This window comes from Dipodomys merriami, unplaced genomic scaffold, assembly GCF_024711535.1.
Source record: "Dipodomys merriami isolate MVZ:Mamm:240054 unplaced genomic scaffold, mDipMer1.0.p SCAF_857, whole genome shotgun sequence".
In the NCBI taxonomy this organism is placed as follows: domain Eukaryota; kingdom Metazoa; phylum Chordata; class Mammalia; order Rodentia; family Heteromyidae; genus Dipodomys; species Dipodomys merriami.
The window spans coordinates 139,903-158,392 of NW_027206465.1; the positions used below are offsets into that span (position 1 = coordinate 139,903).

The 18,490-nt window shown below is 38.0% G+C and overlaps 2 protein-coding genes across 2 annotated transcripts in view; one reads left to right on the top strand and one right to left on the bottom strand.

The window, feature by feature from the left end:
* The window catches only part of LOC138820304 (BTB/POZ domain-containing protein KCTD4), a 38,194-nt gene extending 20,436 nt beyond the window's left edge, over nucleotides 1–17,758 (top strand). The window contains exon 2 of the mRNA XM_070011979.1: nucleotides 13,914–17,758. Within this exon, the coding sequence (XP_069868080.1) occupies nucleotides 14,105–14,884 (780 nt within the window). The 5' untranslated portion in view covers nucleotides 13,914–14,104 and the 3' untranslated portion in view covers nucleotides 14,885–17,758. The remainder of the gene's footprint in view (nucleotides 1–13,913) is intronic.
* Nucleotides 1–18,490, bottom strand: part of LOC138820305 (general transcription factor IIF subunit 2) — a 133,523-nt gene that overhangs the window by 54,972 nt on the left and 60,061 nt on the right. Inside the window, exon 5 of the mRNA XM_070011980.1 lies at nucleotides 864–945. Within this exon, the coding sequence (XP_069868081.1) occupies nucleotides 864–945 (82 nt within the window). The remainder of the gene's footprint in view (nucleotides 1–863; nucleotides 946–18,490) is intronic.

Genomic DNA, 18,490 nt, shown 5'->3' on the forward strand with positions numbered 1-18,490 from the left:
TTCTCAGGAGGTGAGATCTGGAGGATAGTGGTTTAACACTATCCTAAGGAAAAACATTGGTGAGACTATTTCCAAAATAACCAGCAGAAAGTCAGTCTGGAGGCATGGCTCAAATGGTAGAACATTACCTAAACAAGTTAAACAAGATGAGGCTGAGTTCAAACCCTACTACCACCAAAAGAAAAAGGTTTTCATAGATCAAGAGAAAAGAAAGCACTTTAGCAGCTACACATTAGGCATGTATTCATTATAGTTAATTATAGCCTTTGAAAATAAAATGACATAAAGTTCCTATTATATGTTTTCAGAGAATTCATATATATAGCTAAAAATATTCTATAAACTTTTAGGACATATTAACACAGTAGCTTAATCCAGTAACACCAAAAGAAAAACAATCAAACAAAAAAAGCACAATTGCTTAACGTATCTCAAATAACAGCCTAAGTTCTGAGAGTTCCTTAGTACCAAAGACCCTCTTACCTTTGAAACAAATACTTTCAACAATAACCATGATTTGTTTGCAGTCATAGGCAAGTCTGAGGTATGTATTTTGATCTCAAAGAGAAATATTACATATCATTTTTACATTTAATGCTGGGGACCACTGACTTACACCCATAATCTTAGCTATAAAGGAAGTTAAAAATCTAAGGATCTTGGTTCAGAGATTGCCCAGGCAATCTTATCTCTAATTAATCACTAAAAAGCTGGAAGTAGAGCTGTGGCTCAAGAGGTAGAATACTAGCGTTGAGTAAAAAAGCTCAGGACTTAAGCCCCAGGACTGGCACAACCTCTCGCATCCTTTCCCTATGAAAACAAACAAACAACCAAACCACAACATCAAAAACCAAATCACCAACCTCTTTAATCTCATGTAGTTTTCACTGGCAGCAGGTCGGCATTCGGCTCTCTGTACCACTATTCCTTCCAATGACAGTTTATCTTGAATGGAAAGAAAAATAATATATTCAAGAAAACAGTATGTTGTATCATTTTCAAGGCTAAATTCTGAAATACAACTATAGTACTAGAATAGAAGTATTATTTATGGTAAAAATTAAGGAAATAAAGGAATTGTATTAAGTTAATATAGTAATTATCACTGGTCAATATAGGAAGAACCTCATTCTTGGCTAGTAACAAATAATTCCATCAGGCTTGTTTCTCAAGATGCTATAGCCTCTAGTCAACAACAGCTTCGATATACTTATATTTTTCAAAATAATGACTTAAAAGGGCATAAAATAAAAAAAAACCACGTAGATGTGTGTGTATGTGTGTGCGTGTGCACACACATGCACACACAAATGGACTATTCTGTCAGTAAAGCAGCCAGCCCAGAAAATACTATGAAACAAGTGGGTCATGTTTGGTTATACAGTGCACCAGTTCAGCCTGCCAGTCGCTCTAACTTGTTTCCTAGCAGACTTATAAATGTGGGTGTGTCAGATAATAAGCAAGCCAGGAGCGATAGCATACACCTATAATCCTAGCACTCAGGATGCAGAAGCAAAAAAATCCATGAGTTCAAAGTCCAGCCTGGGCTACAAAGAAAGACTTTGTCTCAAAGCAGGCAGACACATGGACAAATGGATACATAGCAAAAAAGTGCCTGAATTTTGGACAAATATAAATATTTGTCCTAAAAGAAAGTCCATTTCCCTCCTGCTAACAATTCTCTAATTTTATTAAGTAATTATACAGAGATTATAATTATATATCAGTTCATGAATACAATGTGTCTTGATCATTGGCACCCATTACATCATTCTCTATTTTCTCCCTTCTATGCAGTTCATTTTTTACATAATATACAACAAATGTAATACCTGCATTTGCTCACCCTCCATTATGTTAATAATGCTAATAGGATCCCCACTCCAAACCCAGGAGAAACAAAACAAGGAAGTAAAAGCTGTATCTGGTTTGCCTACAGGGTACCAAGCATGTGCCTACCTATTATGTAATATGTACATGACATATCTCATATTTAAACTAGCTGGAAATTTTATGACTAGTTAGAAATAGTTGAAGTTCAATCATATTTCCAGGAGAATTCACCTGGGCTTTGAGAAGAGGAAGCAAATCCTCTGGCATTATAATAAGGAACGCATTTGTGATTCATCTTTTCAAGGTGAATGACTTCATTCATTCCACCATAACTACATGCCTACCATCTAGGGCAAGAGGCACATGTAGCATCATGGAATCAAAGAGAGTTAAGATACAATGTTGTCTTCAAGACTGAGCCAACTGTAAGAACAGAGAGACACTCAACAAAATGTGGAAGTGTACACAGAAGCCTACCTATGTGATTCTTATTAGAAAATCTACATTTGTCTCCAGGATTCAGGGTATTGTACTTATGAATACACTGTGTCTATTCAATATTTTGAAGATTCCCTCAGCATACCACATGTAACCTATCTCATGATGAGTCTATCAGGTGGCTGATATTAGTAATGGGAAAGATGCATACCTACATTTTAGCAAATGTGCCAGGAAGAAAATAAAATAAAAGCCATTGTTATTTTGTATTCAACTTAGTAACAAAAAAGAATTTCCCCCTTCTGAGTGAATTTAGTAATACTAGAATTTGAATTTTTTTGGGGGGAGGGGTCTGAACTCTGGGCCTGGGCCTGTCCCTCAGCTCTTCAGCTCAAGGCTAGCACTCTACCACTTCAGCCACAGTGCCACTTCCGGCTTTTTTCTTTTTGTTTATGTGGTGCTGAGGAATCAAACCCAGGGCCTCAGGCATGCAAGGCAAGCGCTCTACCACTGAGCCACCTTCCCAGCCCCAAGAATTTGAATTTTTCTATACCAAGAACAGATCTTATATCCCAGTTTTTCTCTCCATTGAAGCTGAACAGTATGTCATGAAAAATTCTTTAGTCATTATGGTGGCAAGATTTGGGAAATTTTGATATATAAAGTGTTTTATATGTATGAGAAAAAAGTCCAGCACTGGAACACAGATGAATGATTCTGAACGTAAAATAAGGCTGGAGATTGTGGTGGCCATCTGTGATCCTAACTACTTGGAGGCAGACAGAAGGACCGAGGTCCATGGCCAGCATGATTCAAGTGATAGAGTGCTTACCTTGCGAGCAGACGGCCTAGCATTCAGTTTGAACTAATAAGTGAAATAATTTTTTTTTTGGGGGGGGGGTCCGGTCGTGGGGCCTGAACTCTGGGCCTGGGTGCTGTCCCTCAGCTCTTCAGCTCAAGGCTAGCGCTCTACCACTTGAGCCACAGCACCACTTCCATCTTTTTTCTTCTTGCTTATATGGTGCTGAGGAATTGAACCCAGGACCTCATGCATGCAAGGCAAGCGCTCTACCACTGAGCCACCTTCCCAGCCCAGTGAAATAATTTTATCTTACCAATATCACTAGTAGTGACATAAAATCTGGGAGAACTTCCCTGATAATACTTGAATAGAAAATCCTAGCATTCACTGATGTTGAATACTAAACAATTACTTTGAATAGCACCTGGGGATACTCCCCATATATTTAGTAGTATTTAACTTTTAGCTAAGATCAGTCTTCTCTGCATAGCACCGGAAAGTTTCTTTTTTTTTTTTTTTTTGTTGTTGTTGTTTTTTGTTTGTTTTTTTTTTTTTTGGTCTGGTTGTGGGGCCTGAACTCTGGGCCTGGGCACTGTCCCTCAGCTCTTCAGCTCAAGGTTAGCGCTCTACCACTTGAGCCACAGCGCCACTTCCGGCTTTTTTCTTTTTGCTTATGTGGTGCTAAGGAATCGAACCCAGGGCCTCAGGCATGCAAGGCAAGCGCTCTACCACTGAGCCACCTTCCCAACCCCACCGGAAAGTTTCTTTAGTCAAGGTCACTCACACAAAACAACAAAACTCAGCTCCTCAGTATCTGTTGATTACATTTTCTTTTCATTTCTAATATAACTTTCAAATACCACTGTAAGAGGCACTTTTTTTTTTTTTTTTGGTCGGTCATAGGGCTTGAACTCTGGGCCTGGGCGCTGTCCCTTAGCTCTTCAGCTCAAGGCAAGCACTCTACCACTTGAGCTACAGCGCCACTTCCGGTTTTCTGGTGGTTTATTGGAGATAGGAGTCTCACGGTCTCTCCTGCCTGGGCTGGCTTTGAACCGAGATCCTCATATCTCAGCCTCCTGAGTAGCTAGGATTACAGGCGTGAGCCACCAGCGCCCGGCAAGAGGCACGTTTTAATCACCAGCCATTTTGCCCAGCAACTGAGTGACCCTTAATAATCCCCTATCTCTGTTTCTTTCCTCCTCTTTTCCTCTCAAAATTTAAAAGCCAATTTACTTATGCCTTAGCCCCCTATTCATGATTTGTGCTGTCAGAGTTTTAAAAGCCATACAGGAACACAGTTTCATTTTTGCCTCCATTCTATACTTTTTAAAAGCAATGCTGGAATTTCCAGGTAAAAGGTACTATGAACATTACATTTTATTTTAAGAGCACCCAAGTGTACACCATTGCTGTTAATCACAGATCCTTTTCATTAATACAGAAATCTTTACTTAAAGCTACTTCTCTGGATCAAACTGAAGGAACATAAATGTTATAAGAAAAATTATTTTTATTCTTACATCTTATGTAAAAGGTTCTTGCAAAACACTTCAGGAGTAACCAAGATAAAAGAAACATGACACTCACCCTCAGGAGTGCAGACGTGAACCCATATTCTCAAATGTATGCTCAGTGGTATGTTCTTATGAAGTACAATGCAACATGATTTGGTCATTCCACAATATATACATGTATCAAAACATTGTACTGTACATTATCTACTGAATCAAAAAAAATAAAGAAGACCAATATATTTACACCTGGATTTAAAAGAAAAAAGATAGGCAGGCACTCTTCTGCTTGAGAATTGCTGCCAACTCTACTAGCTATTGCTGCAGTTTCTCTCTCTCTGTCTCTCTCCCTCAATACTTGGGGTTGAAGTCTAGGCCTGAGTACTCTTGCATAGCCTTTTTTTGCTCAAGGCTAGCACTCCACCACTTGAGCAACAGCTCCATTTCCAGCTTTTGGTGATTCACGAGACATAACAGTTTTACAGACTTTTCTGTTCAGGCTGGCTTTGAATTGTGATCTCATAGTAGCTAGGAATATAAGTGTGAAAGCCAGCAGCTTCCCTACTGCTCTGGTTATTTTTGAGATTTAATCTTGCTATTTTCCTAGGATGGCTTGGATTTGATTTTCCAATATAAACATCCTGTGTAGCTGGCAAGACAGATGTGCACCATAGTGCCCAGTGGTTTTTTTTTTTTTTTTCTTAGGTTGTGGGACTTTGATCTCAGGGCCTTGGCACTGTCCCTGAGCTCTTCAGCTCAAGGATAGTGGTCTACCACTTTGATCCACAGCACCACTTTCCATTTTCTGGTGGTTAATTGTAGTTAAGAGTGTCATGGACTTTCCCGTCTAAGCTGGCTTTGAACTGTGATCTCAGCCTCTTGAGTAGCTAGGATTACAGGCATGATCCACCAGTGCCCAGCTTGATGCCTAACTTTTTATTGGCTGAGATAAACGAACTTTTTGTTCAGGCTAGCCTTGAACTGTAATCCTTCCAACCTTAGTTTCTGAGTAGCTAGAATTACTGACATGAGCAATCACATTTGGCTCTAATGTGAGTTTTAACTATTAATATGTGCAATATCATAAGCTAAGAAAATTTTGGGGCTGGGAAGGTGGCTCAGTGGTAGAGTGCTTGCCTTGCATACCTGAGGCCCTGTGTTTGATTCCTCAGCACCACATAAGCAAAAAGAAAAAAAAAAGCCGGAAGTGTCGCTGTGGCTCAAGTGGTAGAGTGCTAGCCTTGAGCTGAAGAGCTGAGGGACAGTGCCCAGGCCCAGAGTTCAGGCCCCACAACCAGACCTCCCCCCCCTCAAAAAAATGAAAATTTTGGAAAATGGGAGTGAAAAAAACATGAGCTGGTGGCTCACACCTGTAATCGTCCTTTTTATCTCCCTTTTTTGGCTAGATTGGTTTGCCAATTGGCTTCTGACACATGTGGTCCAAAGTATGTTATCAAGTATATGGATATGGTATTATTTTATTTATATATATGTATATATACATATGTGTATTTGTGGTGTGTGTGTGTGTGTGTGTGTGTGTGTGTGTGTGTGTGTGTGTGTGTGTGTGTGTGTGTGTGTGTGTGTGTGTGTGTGTGTGTGTGTGTGTGTGTGTGTGTGTGTGTGTGTGTGTGTGTGTGTGTGTGTGTGTAGAGCTGGTGCTCTACCACTTAAACCAAACCTCTAGTTCTGGCCCTTTGCTAGTCAATTAAAAAGTCTCATGGATCTGTCTTTGAATATCAACTCAACCATCAGATCTCAACCTTATGAATAGCTAGGATTCTATGTGTGAGTTTTCAGCACCCAGCTTTTTTTGGAGGGCATGGGGGGCTTGAACTCACCTACCACCTAACCATACCCTCACCTGTTTTTTGCTTTGAATATTTTTTTGGATAGGGTCTCATGGTTTTTGTTTTTTTGCTTTTTTTGGCCTGAGACTGGCCTCAACCTGATGATATGAGGGTCTCTGGTTAATTTTTTGCCCAGGGTGGTCTTAAATCTCAAACATTCCAATTCCCACCTCTTGAGTAGCTGCTATTACAGGAGTATATTATTATGCCTGACCCTTTGAGAACAAAATTTAAAGGTTAAATATACAACACACAGCCTAGAAAGAGGTGTAGGATTCTGGCAAGAATTTTATAATCAGGGTTGCTTTGGTAAAGTTACTTCATGTTACCTCAACATCTACATATCAAATCTCTAAATCTTGTCCAGTTTCTTTCACTAAATAAAAACACTGTTACTCTCCTCCATTTAGAATGTCATATTGTTTCATTAGTACTTATTTTGTCTGTTCATTTAATACTTTCTAGAGCTGGGAAGGTGGCTCAGTGGTAGAGCGCTTGCCTTGCATGCCAGAGGCCCTGGGTTCGATTCCTCAGCACCATATAAGCAAAAAGAAAAAAGCCGGAAGTGGCGCTGTGGCTCAAGTGGTAGAGTGCTAGCCTTGAGCTGAAGAGCTGAGGGACAGTGCCCAGGCCCAGAGTTCAGGCCCCACGACCGGACCCCCCCCAAAAAAAAATACTTTCTAGAAAACAAGACATATTTAGAATTTTATTTTATTTTATTTTTGTCATGGGGTTTGAACTCTGGGCCTGGGTGCTGTCCCTCAGCTCTTCAGCTCAAGGCTAGCACTCTACCTACCACTTTCGCCACAGTGCTACTTCCAGTTTCCTGGTGGTTTATTGGAGATAAAGAGTTTCACGGATTTTCCTGCCTGGGCTTGGCTTTGAACCGCGATCCTCAGATCTCAGCCTCCTGAGTAGCTAGGATTACAGGCATGAGCCACCAGTGCCTGGTCATATTTAGAATTTCTTTGAGCATAAATTAGAGAGAAATGGTTTCTTAGAACAACTGCTAAGACTTGAAAGAGTCAAGCCTCTGTTTTAAACTAGAGCTTTCTAGTCTATAGCTGAAACAGATACATTTTATGTTGAAGAACTAAGAGAGACCCCAAGGTACTTTTTAACAAGTTAAAGTAATAAGTAAGCAGGACAGGCACTTATTAGCATTGGCATGTAAGTAATGACATCAGGGATGTAGGAAGTCCTTAGGCATTAGGAAGTTATAGCCACTCATTCCCAAAAGACATTGCTCATTCAAATGTGGGAACCTTGAAGGGCACTTCCAACTCCAGCTAAAACACAGAACCACCATGAGCTGGAGCACAAGACTTTGGACTGATCTTTCAGACTTTTGAAGTAACTCCCTTTGTATGTACACAATTCCTTTGCCCACACTCGTTGTAAAAGGATCGAATACTTCTGCTTCTACTGAGTAGGTGTATCCAAAGGTAAGTGATTTTTAATATTTTCAGTAGTCTCCTTTTCTCACCTTTAAGATACTGTCCTGGAAGTTTTGCCTGTAACCTTAGGATGCTGCCACCTGACAGCTTAACAAAGCACTTAGGCAGTCACTATTCCTATTCTATTAAGAAGAAAAAAGAAGTGATCTTTATTCAGACTTGTTAAGTGATATCCTGATCTCTATTTGACCTTCAGGAATTTCAGAAATCAAAAATATATGCTCAGATTTCAGAGAAATATATAAAGTTAGCATCTTATTGTGTAACTCAAAGGCAAAGAGCTGTAGTCACATAAGTAAAAAGTTACCTATTTATATGTGATTTCTTATAATATTAAAATTATGAATATGACTAGTATTCTGGAGATTCCTAATTTAAAATAAAAAGTGAAACCACAATTTGAGATCTAGACTTGGATCTAGAAAAGAACTCCATGGTTATTCACATTAGTGCCTTTGTAACCTGTCCCTATAGGCTGGGAGAAAAAGGCACTAGAGGAACATTCTTGTACAAAAAAAGTTGTAAAGTTGCCTAAATGGAACCTATGGTGAAAAGACTGATTGATTGGAGCAGGAAGGATGGTAGCTATCAACTGAGAAACTAAATGACTATATCTTACCCAAAGTGCTTGAGACCAGAAGTGTCTCCAATTTCTGATTTTTTTTTTTTTTTTTTTTTTTTTTTTGCCAGTCATGAGGCTAAACTCTGGGTCTGGGCGCTGTCCCTCATCTTTTCAGCTCAAAGCTAGCGCTCTACCACAGCACCACTTCCAGTTTTATGAGTGGTTTATTGGAGATAAAGAGTCTCACGGACATTCTTGCCTGGGCTGGCTTTGAACCATGATCCTCAGATCTCAGCCTCCTGAGTAGCTAGGATTACAGGCTGCATGAACCACCAGCACCCGGCTTTTCTGGTGTTTTTTTTTAAACTTAGAAGTATGTACATGGACTTTACTAAATTGTATTCTTCTAATCTAAAAATCCATAATCTGAAACGTCTTCAAAAAACACTTTGGAAGACTGGAAGAATGGTTGCTGAGTAAGCAGGAGGACTTAAGGACCCAAGTCCAAAATCAAGTCCAAGACATGCAAAAATCAATCAATGAATCAATCAATGAATCAATCAAACAATTCCATTTTGATTTTTTAAAAGTGTGTGCTGGTACTGTGACTTGAACTCAGTGCCTGGGTACTCTCCACTTGAGAGTATCCAGTGGCATGCTACCACTTGAGCCATACCTCCACTTTCACCTTCTTGCTGGTTAACTGGCAATAAAAATCTCACAGCCTGGCCTGGCCTTGAACTAATTTTCTTAGCTCTCAGCCTGCTGAGTAGCTAGTATTCCAGGCATAAGCCATCAGCACCCTGCCTTAAACTTTGGAATCTAGCTGTAATGGCTCAATTTGAAATTAGAAAAAAATTTAAAAACACACACAAAAGTAACAAAAACACAGAAATATCATTCTGAAAACATAAAGTCTCTGGAATACAGATTCATCCAACAGTACTATACTTCGGTCAAACACTACAGTAGGTATAGAGGAAGAAAAATCACCATATTCGTGGAATCTTTTCAGAGATTCACTGTCACACATTGCAAAATCAATTTAATATGATTTGTTGTTAATTTCATCTTTAGTAATTATTGCTCTCCTTACCACATTTACTTTTGGAAATAATTCTTTTTTTTTTTTGGTCGGTCGTGGGGCTTGAACTCTGGGCTTGGGCGCTGTCCCTCAGCTCTTCAGCTCAAGGCGAGCGCTCTACCACATGAGCTACAGCGCCACTTCCGGTTTTCTGCTGGTTTATTGGAGATAGGAGTCTCATGGTCTCTCTTGCCCAGGCTGGCTTTGAACCGCGATCCTCATATCTCAGCCTCCTGAGTAGCTAGGATTACAGGCGTGAGCCACCAGCGCCTGGCTGGAAGGTTCCAGTATTCTATAGTTTGAGGTGTTGTGGTCAGGTGCATAAGGCAGTACTGTACTACATTAGCATGATTCTAGTCTCAGAAAATATAATGTAGAATTATTTTATATGTCAAAATGAGCAGTTTTAACATTCAAATACAACTACATTAACAAGGAAAACACCTTTGATTTTTTAAATGCCAGAACATTACCTGATACAATTAATTAGTTAGGTAATTTTTTTTATTGTACTAGGGTTTGAATTCAGGCCTTGTGCTTGTTAAGCAGGCACTCTATCACTTTATTTATTTATTTAATTTATTTTACTTTTTTTTTTAACCAGTCCTGGGGCTTGAACTCAGGGCCTGGGCACTATCTGAGCTTCTTTTGCTCAGGGATAACACTCTACCATTTCAGCCATAGCGCCACTTAGAGCCTGAGACTATGGCTTTTCTCTGAAAAGCACTGTTGGAATTTCATAGAGGAGTGATCTGTTGGGCTCAGGAAAATTACCCAACCATGTATCTTCCCATCAGGAGAGAAACCTTGCTGGCAAGATTCTACTTCTCTCCCATGCACTGAATTTAGATGGACCAAGCATATTTATCATGATGTTTGTGTTGCTCATGGTAATGACAAGGACCTCATTTCCCCTTAGGAGTTGTTGGAAAAGATGGAAATTCCTTTCATTAGCCTGGAATAAATTCTGCCTATTACAGACAGTAGATTAGCATTACCTCATAGTGGGAGGTTTGGCCAAAATTTGGTTAGGTATTGGGCTTAATTGACTACAGAAGAGGCTCTTACCAAGGGCATGTTCAAAATTTCAAAGTTTAAATTTTAAAGGGCTCTATTGTGTGTACAATTACAGGTGTCTAAGACAGATGATTTGTTGATTTTTTAAAAGGGTATGACTCTAAAAAGAAAACAGTTGTGTCTAAAAAGTTATGTCTTTTTGCCTGCAAGGCAGGTGAAATTCCCAAGTCAAGTGCATCTTGATGTGTGGTTTAAGTCCTTCTGGCAAAGCCACTGAACTGAGATGCTGGCTTATATGGGCAATGTGACCAAGACATATAGTGACATAAACCAGGCATGTTTCTTTTGGTATAAGTACAGAAGCACCATTGTATAGTTTAGGGCTGTATAGAGCTGACTCACTACTTAGGACAAGCACCTCCCACCCTAAGTAAATGTAAACTGGGAGAAGATTTGCAACCTGGCTTTCTACTAAGAGCCAAGTGAACTATGACAGGCAGCCAACAGTCAATGAGCTCCTTTCCATGGCATATAATCACCACTTTAATGAAGGTAATGTGGATAAAGTAGGGCCTACTAGATGCTGTTTGCCTTTTTTAAGACTGCAAATGGGGTGAAGTGGAAAGAAAAGCCCTAAGGATTCATGTCAGATTGCAGTAAGGCCGTAAGACAAGGCTTCAGTTACATTCTTGCTGCCAAACCAAGGGTGGCAAACAAATCATACCCGGGCGGGTTTGTACACCAAGCAGTGCAGGGAGAAATTTAGAGGGAGGAAAAGTCATAAAGCATAGAACAGGCACATGATGGACAGGTTTGGAGTCAAGGCCATTAATGCAAGCCTGGAGAAGCAAGATACATTCATACGTGGCTTTGAAATTTGGGACAGCAGAAATCAGAAGTGGGACTGTGGAGTGATGATGCCAGAGGCTAGAAGTGCCATGTCTATCCTTCTTCCAGCCTCAAGACCTACCTCTTTATCCCAAGGCAAGCCCATTCTCTAGCAGCAACAATACAACCAGGTTTCCCTAAAATAGGGTCTGACCAATATAAGGTCAATATAAGCAGACCCAGCCTTACATGGCATTTGACTGTACCATCTTACTTCCCATAGAAGAAAATCCTAGCACTGTCTCCATCACTATATTACAATCTTATATACTGATCCTGGTATCTCACTAAGTTCATCAAAAGAGAACTACACCCATATGTAAAGTTATTATGCTTTTGCAGATTTGTCTATTATAAAATGCCCCCCTTATGCAGTATCCATCTTTTCTTTTCTTTTATTTTTTTTTGGTTGCTTGTGGGGCCTGAACTCTGGGCCTGGGTACTGTCCCTCAGCTCTTCAGCTTCAAGGCTAACACTCTACCACTTGAGCCATACCACTTCCGGCTTTTTTTCCCCTGCTAATGTGATGCTGAGGAATTGAACCCAGGGCCTCATGCGTGAAGGCAAGCACTCTACCACTGAGCCACCTTCCCAGCCTTGCAATATCCATTTATGATAGCAACATAAAACTTGCATAAATACATCCAAAATTATATACCTTCCCAAACATATTGACCGTTTCTTTCCTCCTTTTTTTTTTTGGCCAGTCCTAGGGCTTGAACTCAGTGTCTGGGCACTGTCCTTGGGCTTCTTTTTGCTCAAGGCTAGTGCCCTGTCACTTGAGCCACAGCGCCACTTCTGGCCTTATCTAGTACTGAGGAATCGAACCCAGGAATCGAACATGCTAAGCAAGTACTCTACCACTAAGCCACATTCCCAGCCCCTGACCATTTCTTTATATATAGTGAAAACTTGACTCTAAAAAACCCCCAAAGTCAATATATATGTAAGATTATAATATAAGAGAATATAAGAGCAAACTTTTCTAAATGCTGCATAACTCACAGAAAGAATTGGTCTAAGTGTTAGCTTTGTCCTTAACAAGTTGTAAAACACTAAAAATTTCCCAGAATGCAATTGTATCTTTGGTAAAATGAAGAAGCTGGGGGTTTTTGTTTGTTTTTGTTCTAAGCAAAAACCCACTTCTGAAGATATGCTGCAGTTTTCCAGTCCAATTTCAATGTGCTCTTAATAATCTCAATGCTATATAAATGTTAAATTCAGTATCTGCTACAATTAATGATCTAGGTTTTTTAACATCAAAAGAAGATCTAACACTAGCTAGATAAAATAAAAGGCATTAAAAACACCAATATACAACTGGATAATTAAAAAATATCCTTAATTAAAAAATATCAGTCTAATCTAAAATCTAATTCTTAGAACAGTGAGTTCTTCAGAGCAATTTAGTAGACAGGCAGGCCAATAATAGGAGGCTGAGGATAAGATTCACAATTTTTACAACTAAGCTTTTATTTATTTTTTATTGTGAAAATACCATACAGAGGGGTTACAATTACATGAGGAAGGTAATGAGTACATTTCTTATCAAGCATTGTTGCCTCCTCCTTTGTTTCCCCTTCCCATCCCTTCCCATCTCTTTCCCCCCACCCCCACAACTAAGCTTTTAAATTATAGCTCAGAACCCTAAAATGCTTTGGAAGTTAAGTTTTAGAGAAACGGAAGAAAAAAGGAGAAAGATAGAACATCACACTCACATCATTACCTTACCCTTTGTAAAACAATATGCAAACAAAACTAACTTGGTCATGACCTGTTCTATAGTAGTATTTTGAATCTCTATCTTCTTTTCTTCCCAACAAATTGCACACTGTGTTTCCTATGGAGGTCTGTCTGTGCATCACTGAAGCTGGTTTAGCTTGAAATAAGCTCATGAAATCTTAATACTCCCACCCTTCACAAATTTGAGTGTTTGCTATAAAGCCTATCTATGTGAGTTTTTTTACCTGTTAGGATTAAAAAAACAAAACCCTTTTGTAAAAGGATGTTAATCTTCTCATTGAACATCAAGCCAAAATTATATGCAAATCCAATTAAATTCAAGTGCAATGTCACAAATAACAAGTTTAAACATTCCTATTTGGGTCTCAAAATTCACTACACCCCTGTGCTTTTACAATGGAGAGAAAATTTTACATGCTTTGTTCCTTTCACTTAAGATTTCTTACTTATAAATTATTTTAAAAAATGATACTTATGCATTATATATTAGTTTCCAAAAACACAACAGAATTACTCAATATTAATCTTGCCCAAGAAATCAAGTAGACATTTAACAATGAGAAACTCACATTTGGCTGGAGAATGAAACATGTGTAACTATTTAACTGGTGAGAGGAAATTCAATTTATTCTGTGTGACTCTTACTTCAAAGAATAGATATAACAGCCTTTCACAGTAAATCCCTTCCCCGATACAGTTAAATGCAAATTCTCTTCATCTTACTCCAGCAAGCTCCTGCGTGCATAGCCCATGCGCCACCTACTGTAAGACGGAGCTGCCAGTGCAGAAATGCTGCCAGCATCTCCATTCCATCGCCAGGCTGGGACGGAATAAAAGCGTGTTTGTGTGGTAGTGTTCCTTCTTAAATAAAAAAAAAGAGCCTCATAGCCAAGAACAAGCTGAAATAGCATCTTCAAAAATGGAGCGCAAAATAATCAGAAGAGAAAAAGAAAAGGAATATGAAGGGAAACACAACAGCCTGGAAGATACTGACCAAGGAAAGAGCTGCAAATCCACATTGATGACCCTCAATGTTGGTGGATATTTATACATCACTCAAAAACAAACACTGACCAAGTACCCAGACACTTTCCTGGAAGGTATAGTAAATGGAAAAATCCTCTGCCCCTTTGACGCTGATGGCCATTATTTCATTGACAGAGATGGGCTCCTCTTCAGGCATGTCCTAAACTTCCTACGAAATGGAGAACTTCTATTGCCTGAAGGTTTTCGAGAAAATCAACTTCTTGCCCAAGAAGCAGAATTCTTTCAGCTCAAGGGACTGGCGGAGGAAGTAAAATCCAGGTGGGAGAAAGAACAGCTAACACCCAGAGAGACGACTTTCTTGGAAATAACAGACAATCATGATCGTTCACAAGGACTGAGAATCTTCTGTAATGCTCCTGATTTTATATCAAAAATAAAATCACGGATTGTGCTGGTGTCAAAAAGCAGACTGGATGGATTTCCGGAGGAGTTTTCAATATCATCAAATATCATTCAATTTAAATACTTCATAAAGTCTGAAAATGGCACTCGACTTGTACTAAAGGAAGACAACACCTTTGTCTGCACCCTGGAAACTCTGAAGTTTGAGGCGATCATGATGGCTTTAAAGTGTGGATTTAGACTGCTAACTAGCCTGGACTGCTCCAAAGGGTCAATTGTTCACAGTGATGCACTTCATTTTATCAAGTAATTACCTGTCTCACGAACAAAGGCAACATGCATGCAGCTAGGAGCTTCAGAAAACCACAGCATCAAAGGCATCCCAAACAACGTGCTCAGCTAGCTCTGTCCTACAGAGCCTGGCTACTAATCAAGCACTGTGAGCTGACGGTATGTAAATTCTATAGCTAAAGATGTCTTCTCCGGTGGTCCTGCTGCTCAGACTCTTGCATCTAAAATGAAAACAGTGGTCTTCTATATGTAAATAAAGACTGAATGCTTTTGCTATTTGTTTATTTTTCCTAAGCTGTCTTTCAAGAGTGTCTTGGGAACTTGCACACACACTAAAAGCATGTAAATTATCTATGGTTCCTTAAAGTAAATAGTAATAAAAATATTTTGAGGGTTAGACAGTTTAAAATGCTTTCTATATATGGTAAAAATCTAAAAAGAAACTGAATTGGTGAAATTAATCACTGAAAGCAAAACTGACCTACCTAAAACAGTGCCAGGATGAGGCAAAATGAGCCCATTAAAAGGTTTCAAGGCTACTGACTTGATTTTTAAGAGAAGACACCAAAAGCTTTATTCACAATTTTTGTATTTCATACAGGCATTACAAATGAATGCTATTCTGCTGAAAATTCAGAGATCGTTTAATGACAATAAAAAATAAAACCACTGTTAGCTTCTTTGCTTGTACTAATAATTGTAACAAAAAGTTATATGTGTCACTTTAAAAACAAGTAATACTTGATGGTTTTGCATAATATTAAGCATTGAGGTAATCAACTGTTGGGCCATAGTAATCTGGCTGGTCTTGCAAGTAACAAAAATTAGCAAATTCATCTCTGTACATGGAGCTCCAATACAGCATGGGTACATTAATCTCATCATATTATATAGTATTAGAATAATAAGGGAGCCTGTTTTCACAAGCACTCTAAGTATCTATTTTTAAGCTCAGAATTCTAAATGAACAGTAAACAAGATTTACTAATTCTTCTTTAACAACTATTTTGATGCAAAATCTCAGACTCACTGAGATGTGCTTATTTTTTAAGATTATATTCTAACTTAAGTATCTAAAGAACTTGTTTCACATACGGCCACTTTTATAATCTAATCTACAAACTGAACTTCTAATGTGTGTGTAGCCTTTTCCCTTTCCCCTTCAAAGGATAGCTAACTCATTTCTATGAACTCATTTACTCCCTTAAAAAAAGCCATTATGCATCTGATTATATAAAATAGTATATATTGACATAGAAAGAAAAGGATTTTTCTTAGTAAAGAAAAAAAGCTGTTAAAGACTGGGGGTGTGGCTCAAGTGATAGGACACCTGTCTAAAAATAAACAATACTGCTAACTAAATCTAAATTTTAATAAACTCCAAGAATTTTGAAAATCTTGGCTGACATGTACACCAAATTGTGATTATTGACAAAAATTTAGACTAAGTAAAGCTGATATTCATTCCCAGAACTGTAATTAATATGCAGTTGGAACATCTAAGGTAATGTAAAAGCTAGCTGTGAAAGAAAGCTTCAATAATCTTTTAAATAGTTCCCTAAAGTTCTCATAAGAAAAACAATGAACTCCATGTCAACTACACAATTTTCTTTTATGTGTACTATAAAAATCTTTTCATTGAAATAGTAAGTTCTCTATTTATTTTAAATAGCTTACTCAATTAGAAACTAAAGAACTATGAAAATACAAAAAAAACCAGTAAAATTTAAATGCCTAGAATTGAACTGTCTATATCTCTCTAGGGTATGGACTGACTGTAGCTTAGCATTTGGACTGCAGTAATGAAAAAAAAGATAGCAATTTAATGTCAAAATGAGATAATAAAAGTGCTCAAATATATCTTTTTTGAGAAATATAGCTGAACAAGTTTTTACAAAAGAACTATAAGTAAGGCTTCACATCAATTCATAAGAATTTAACTTTTATAATTAAGTTATTACTGGTAGGATCCACTAAAGAAATGAGACTGAATTATATGGACCATCTCTAAATGCAGGATGCAGTTAATCTCAGGCTTCTAAGGGATAAGACTATTTTAAGATAACAAAAATCTAAAGGAAATTTGACTAGCTTGTTGGTTATACTTGTAACTTCTTATATATTACTTGTCTTTAGACTTATATATTCGAGTGGTTGAATATGTGCTGTAATATATTGACAAGATCTTGTTTTTAATTTTAGTGTTTTGTAAAATCATTTAGAAGTATTTTCCCTTCAAGAATCACACAAAATATTGTAAGAATGAAGCTTTCATAGTATATTCTTTGCAGTGATAGAGTCATTTCTTTTTCAAACCTCTTCTGCTAAGTAAATATTGTCCTAAAGAACAAGTTACAGTATCACTTTATTTTCCTTTCTTTTTTCTCCAGAAAGGCAATCAAAAGAATGTCACTATAGTTGCCAGGAACTAAACATATTTTCTTGTATTTGGAATTAGCCTATGCAGGGATGAAAACATCAACTTTAAGTAAAACAAGAACATAGTTTATGGATTTTACTATACATTTAATGTATATGGGCAACATGAACAACAAATGAAACACTTTCCAAATGAAACAAGAAAGATGTTTTCTTATTCCAGACTAAAGATAATGATGTATTGAATAAACTTGTTTGGGTTATTATTTTTTTTAAAGATTGCCTGTTTTCAAATGTTACTTTTAAAAGGCTGTTAATAAAATATAACACTTATTAAGTGTCTTATTATATTTCAAAAACAATGCTATAAATACACACTATCTCAGTTAATCATGAAACGACCCTAAGAAGGGTGCTGTTACTCTTTCCTTCTTACTGGATCACAAGAGACAAGCAAGATTCAGAATCCAAGCAGGAAGCATGTCTGGTTTTTAAAAAACAGGCCACTCATATCCCTAATACCTAGATGTTGGCACAAAACAGGCACTTATGAAGGGGGTGTGAAAACAGAACAGCAAAATACAGGTTTGTCTCACTTGATACAATCTCACAGTGAAAGTATTCCTAAAATGTTCAGTAAAAACTGAATTTTGGAATAGCAAATTATATTTTTATGTCACACCATATTATTGAAAGAACAAAGTGAATCATCCACCTCACTAGTCTACAGGGAATCCCAATTTGTCTATTTGTGAATCGAGATTTTTACTTATCACGTTTGTGGAAATGGAGGTTAATATTTTTTGACTTGTAAAAATCCACAGAATATGAGAAAAGTATGGTACAAAGAATGAGTTCTGGAATCAAGATTTGGGTTCAAATTCCATTAAATTTACTTAAATTAGCTGACTCATGCCTGTAATCCTAGCTATTCAGGAGGCTGAGACCTGAGGATTATGGTTCAAAACCAGCCCAGGCAAGAAAGTCCATGAGACTCTCATCTCCAATTAACCTCCAGAAAGCCAGATGTAGAGCTGTGGTTCAAAGTGATAGAACACTAGCCTTGAACAAAAAAGCTCAGGGGCAGTGCCCAGGCCTTGAGTTCAAAACAAAACAAAATTGACTTGAATTACTTCCTCATTAGACCATTACCAAGATCCTTAACTTTTAAAAGGTTCAGCATCCTCATAGGAAAATAGGGAGAATAATGATTGTTGGACAGGTTTTTTTGGTAAGGTTTAAATTC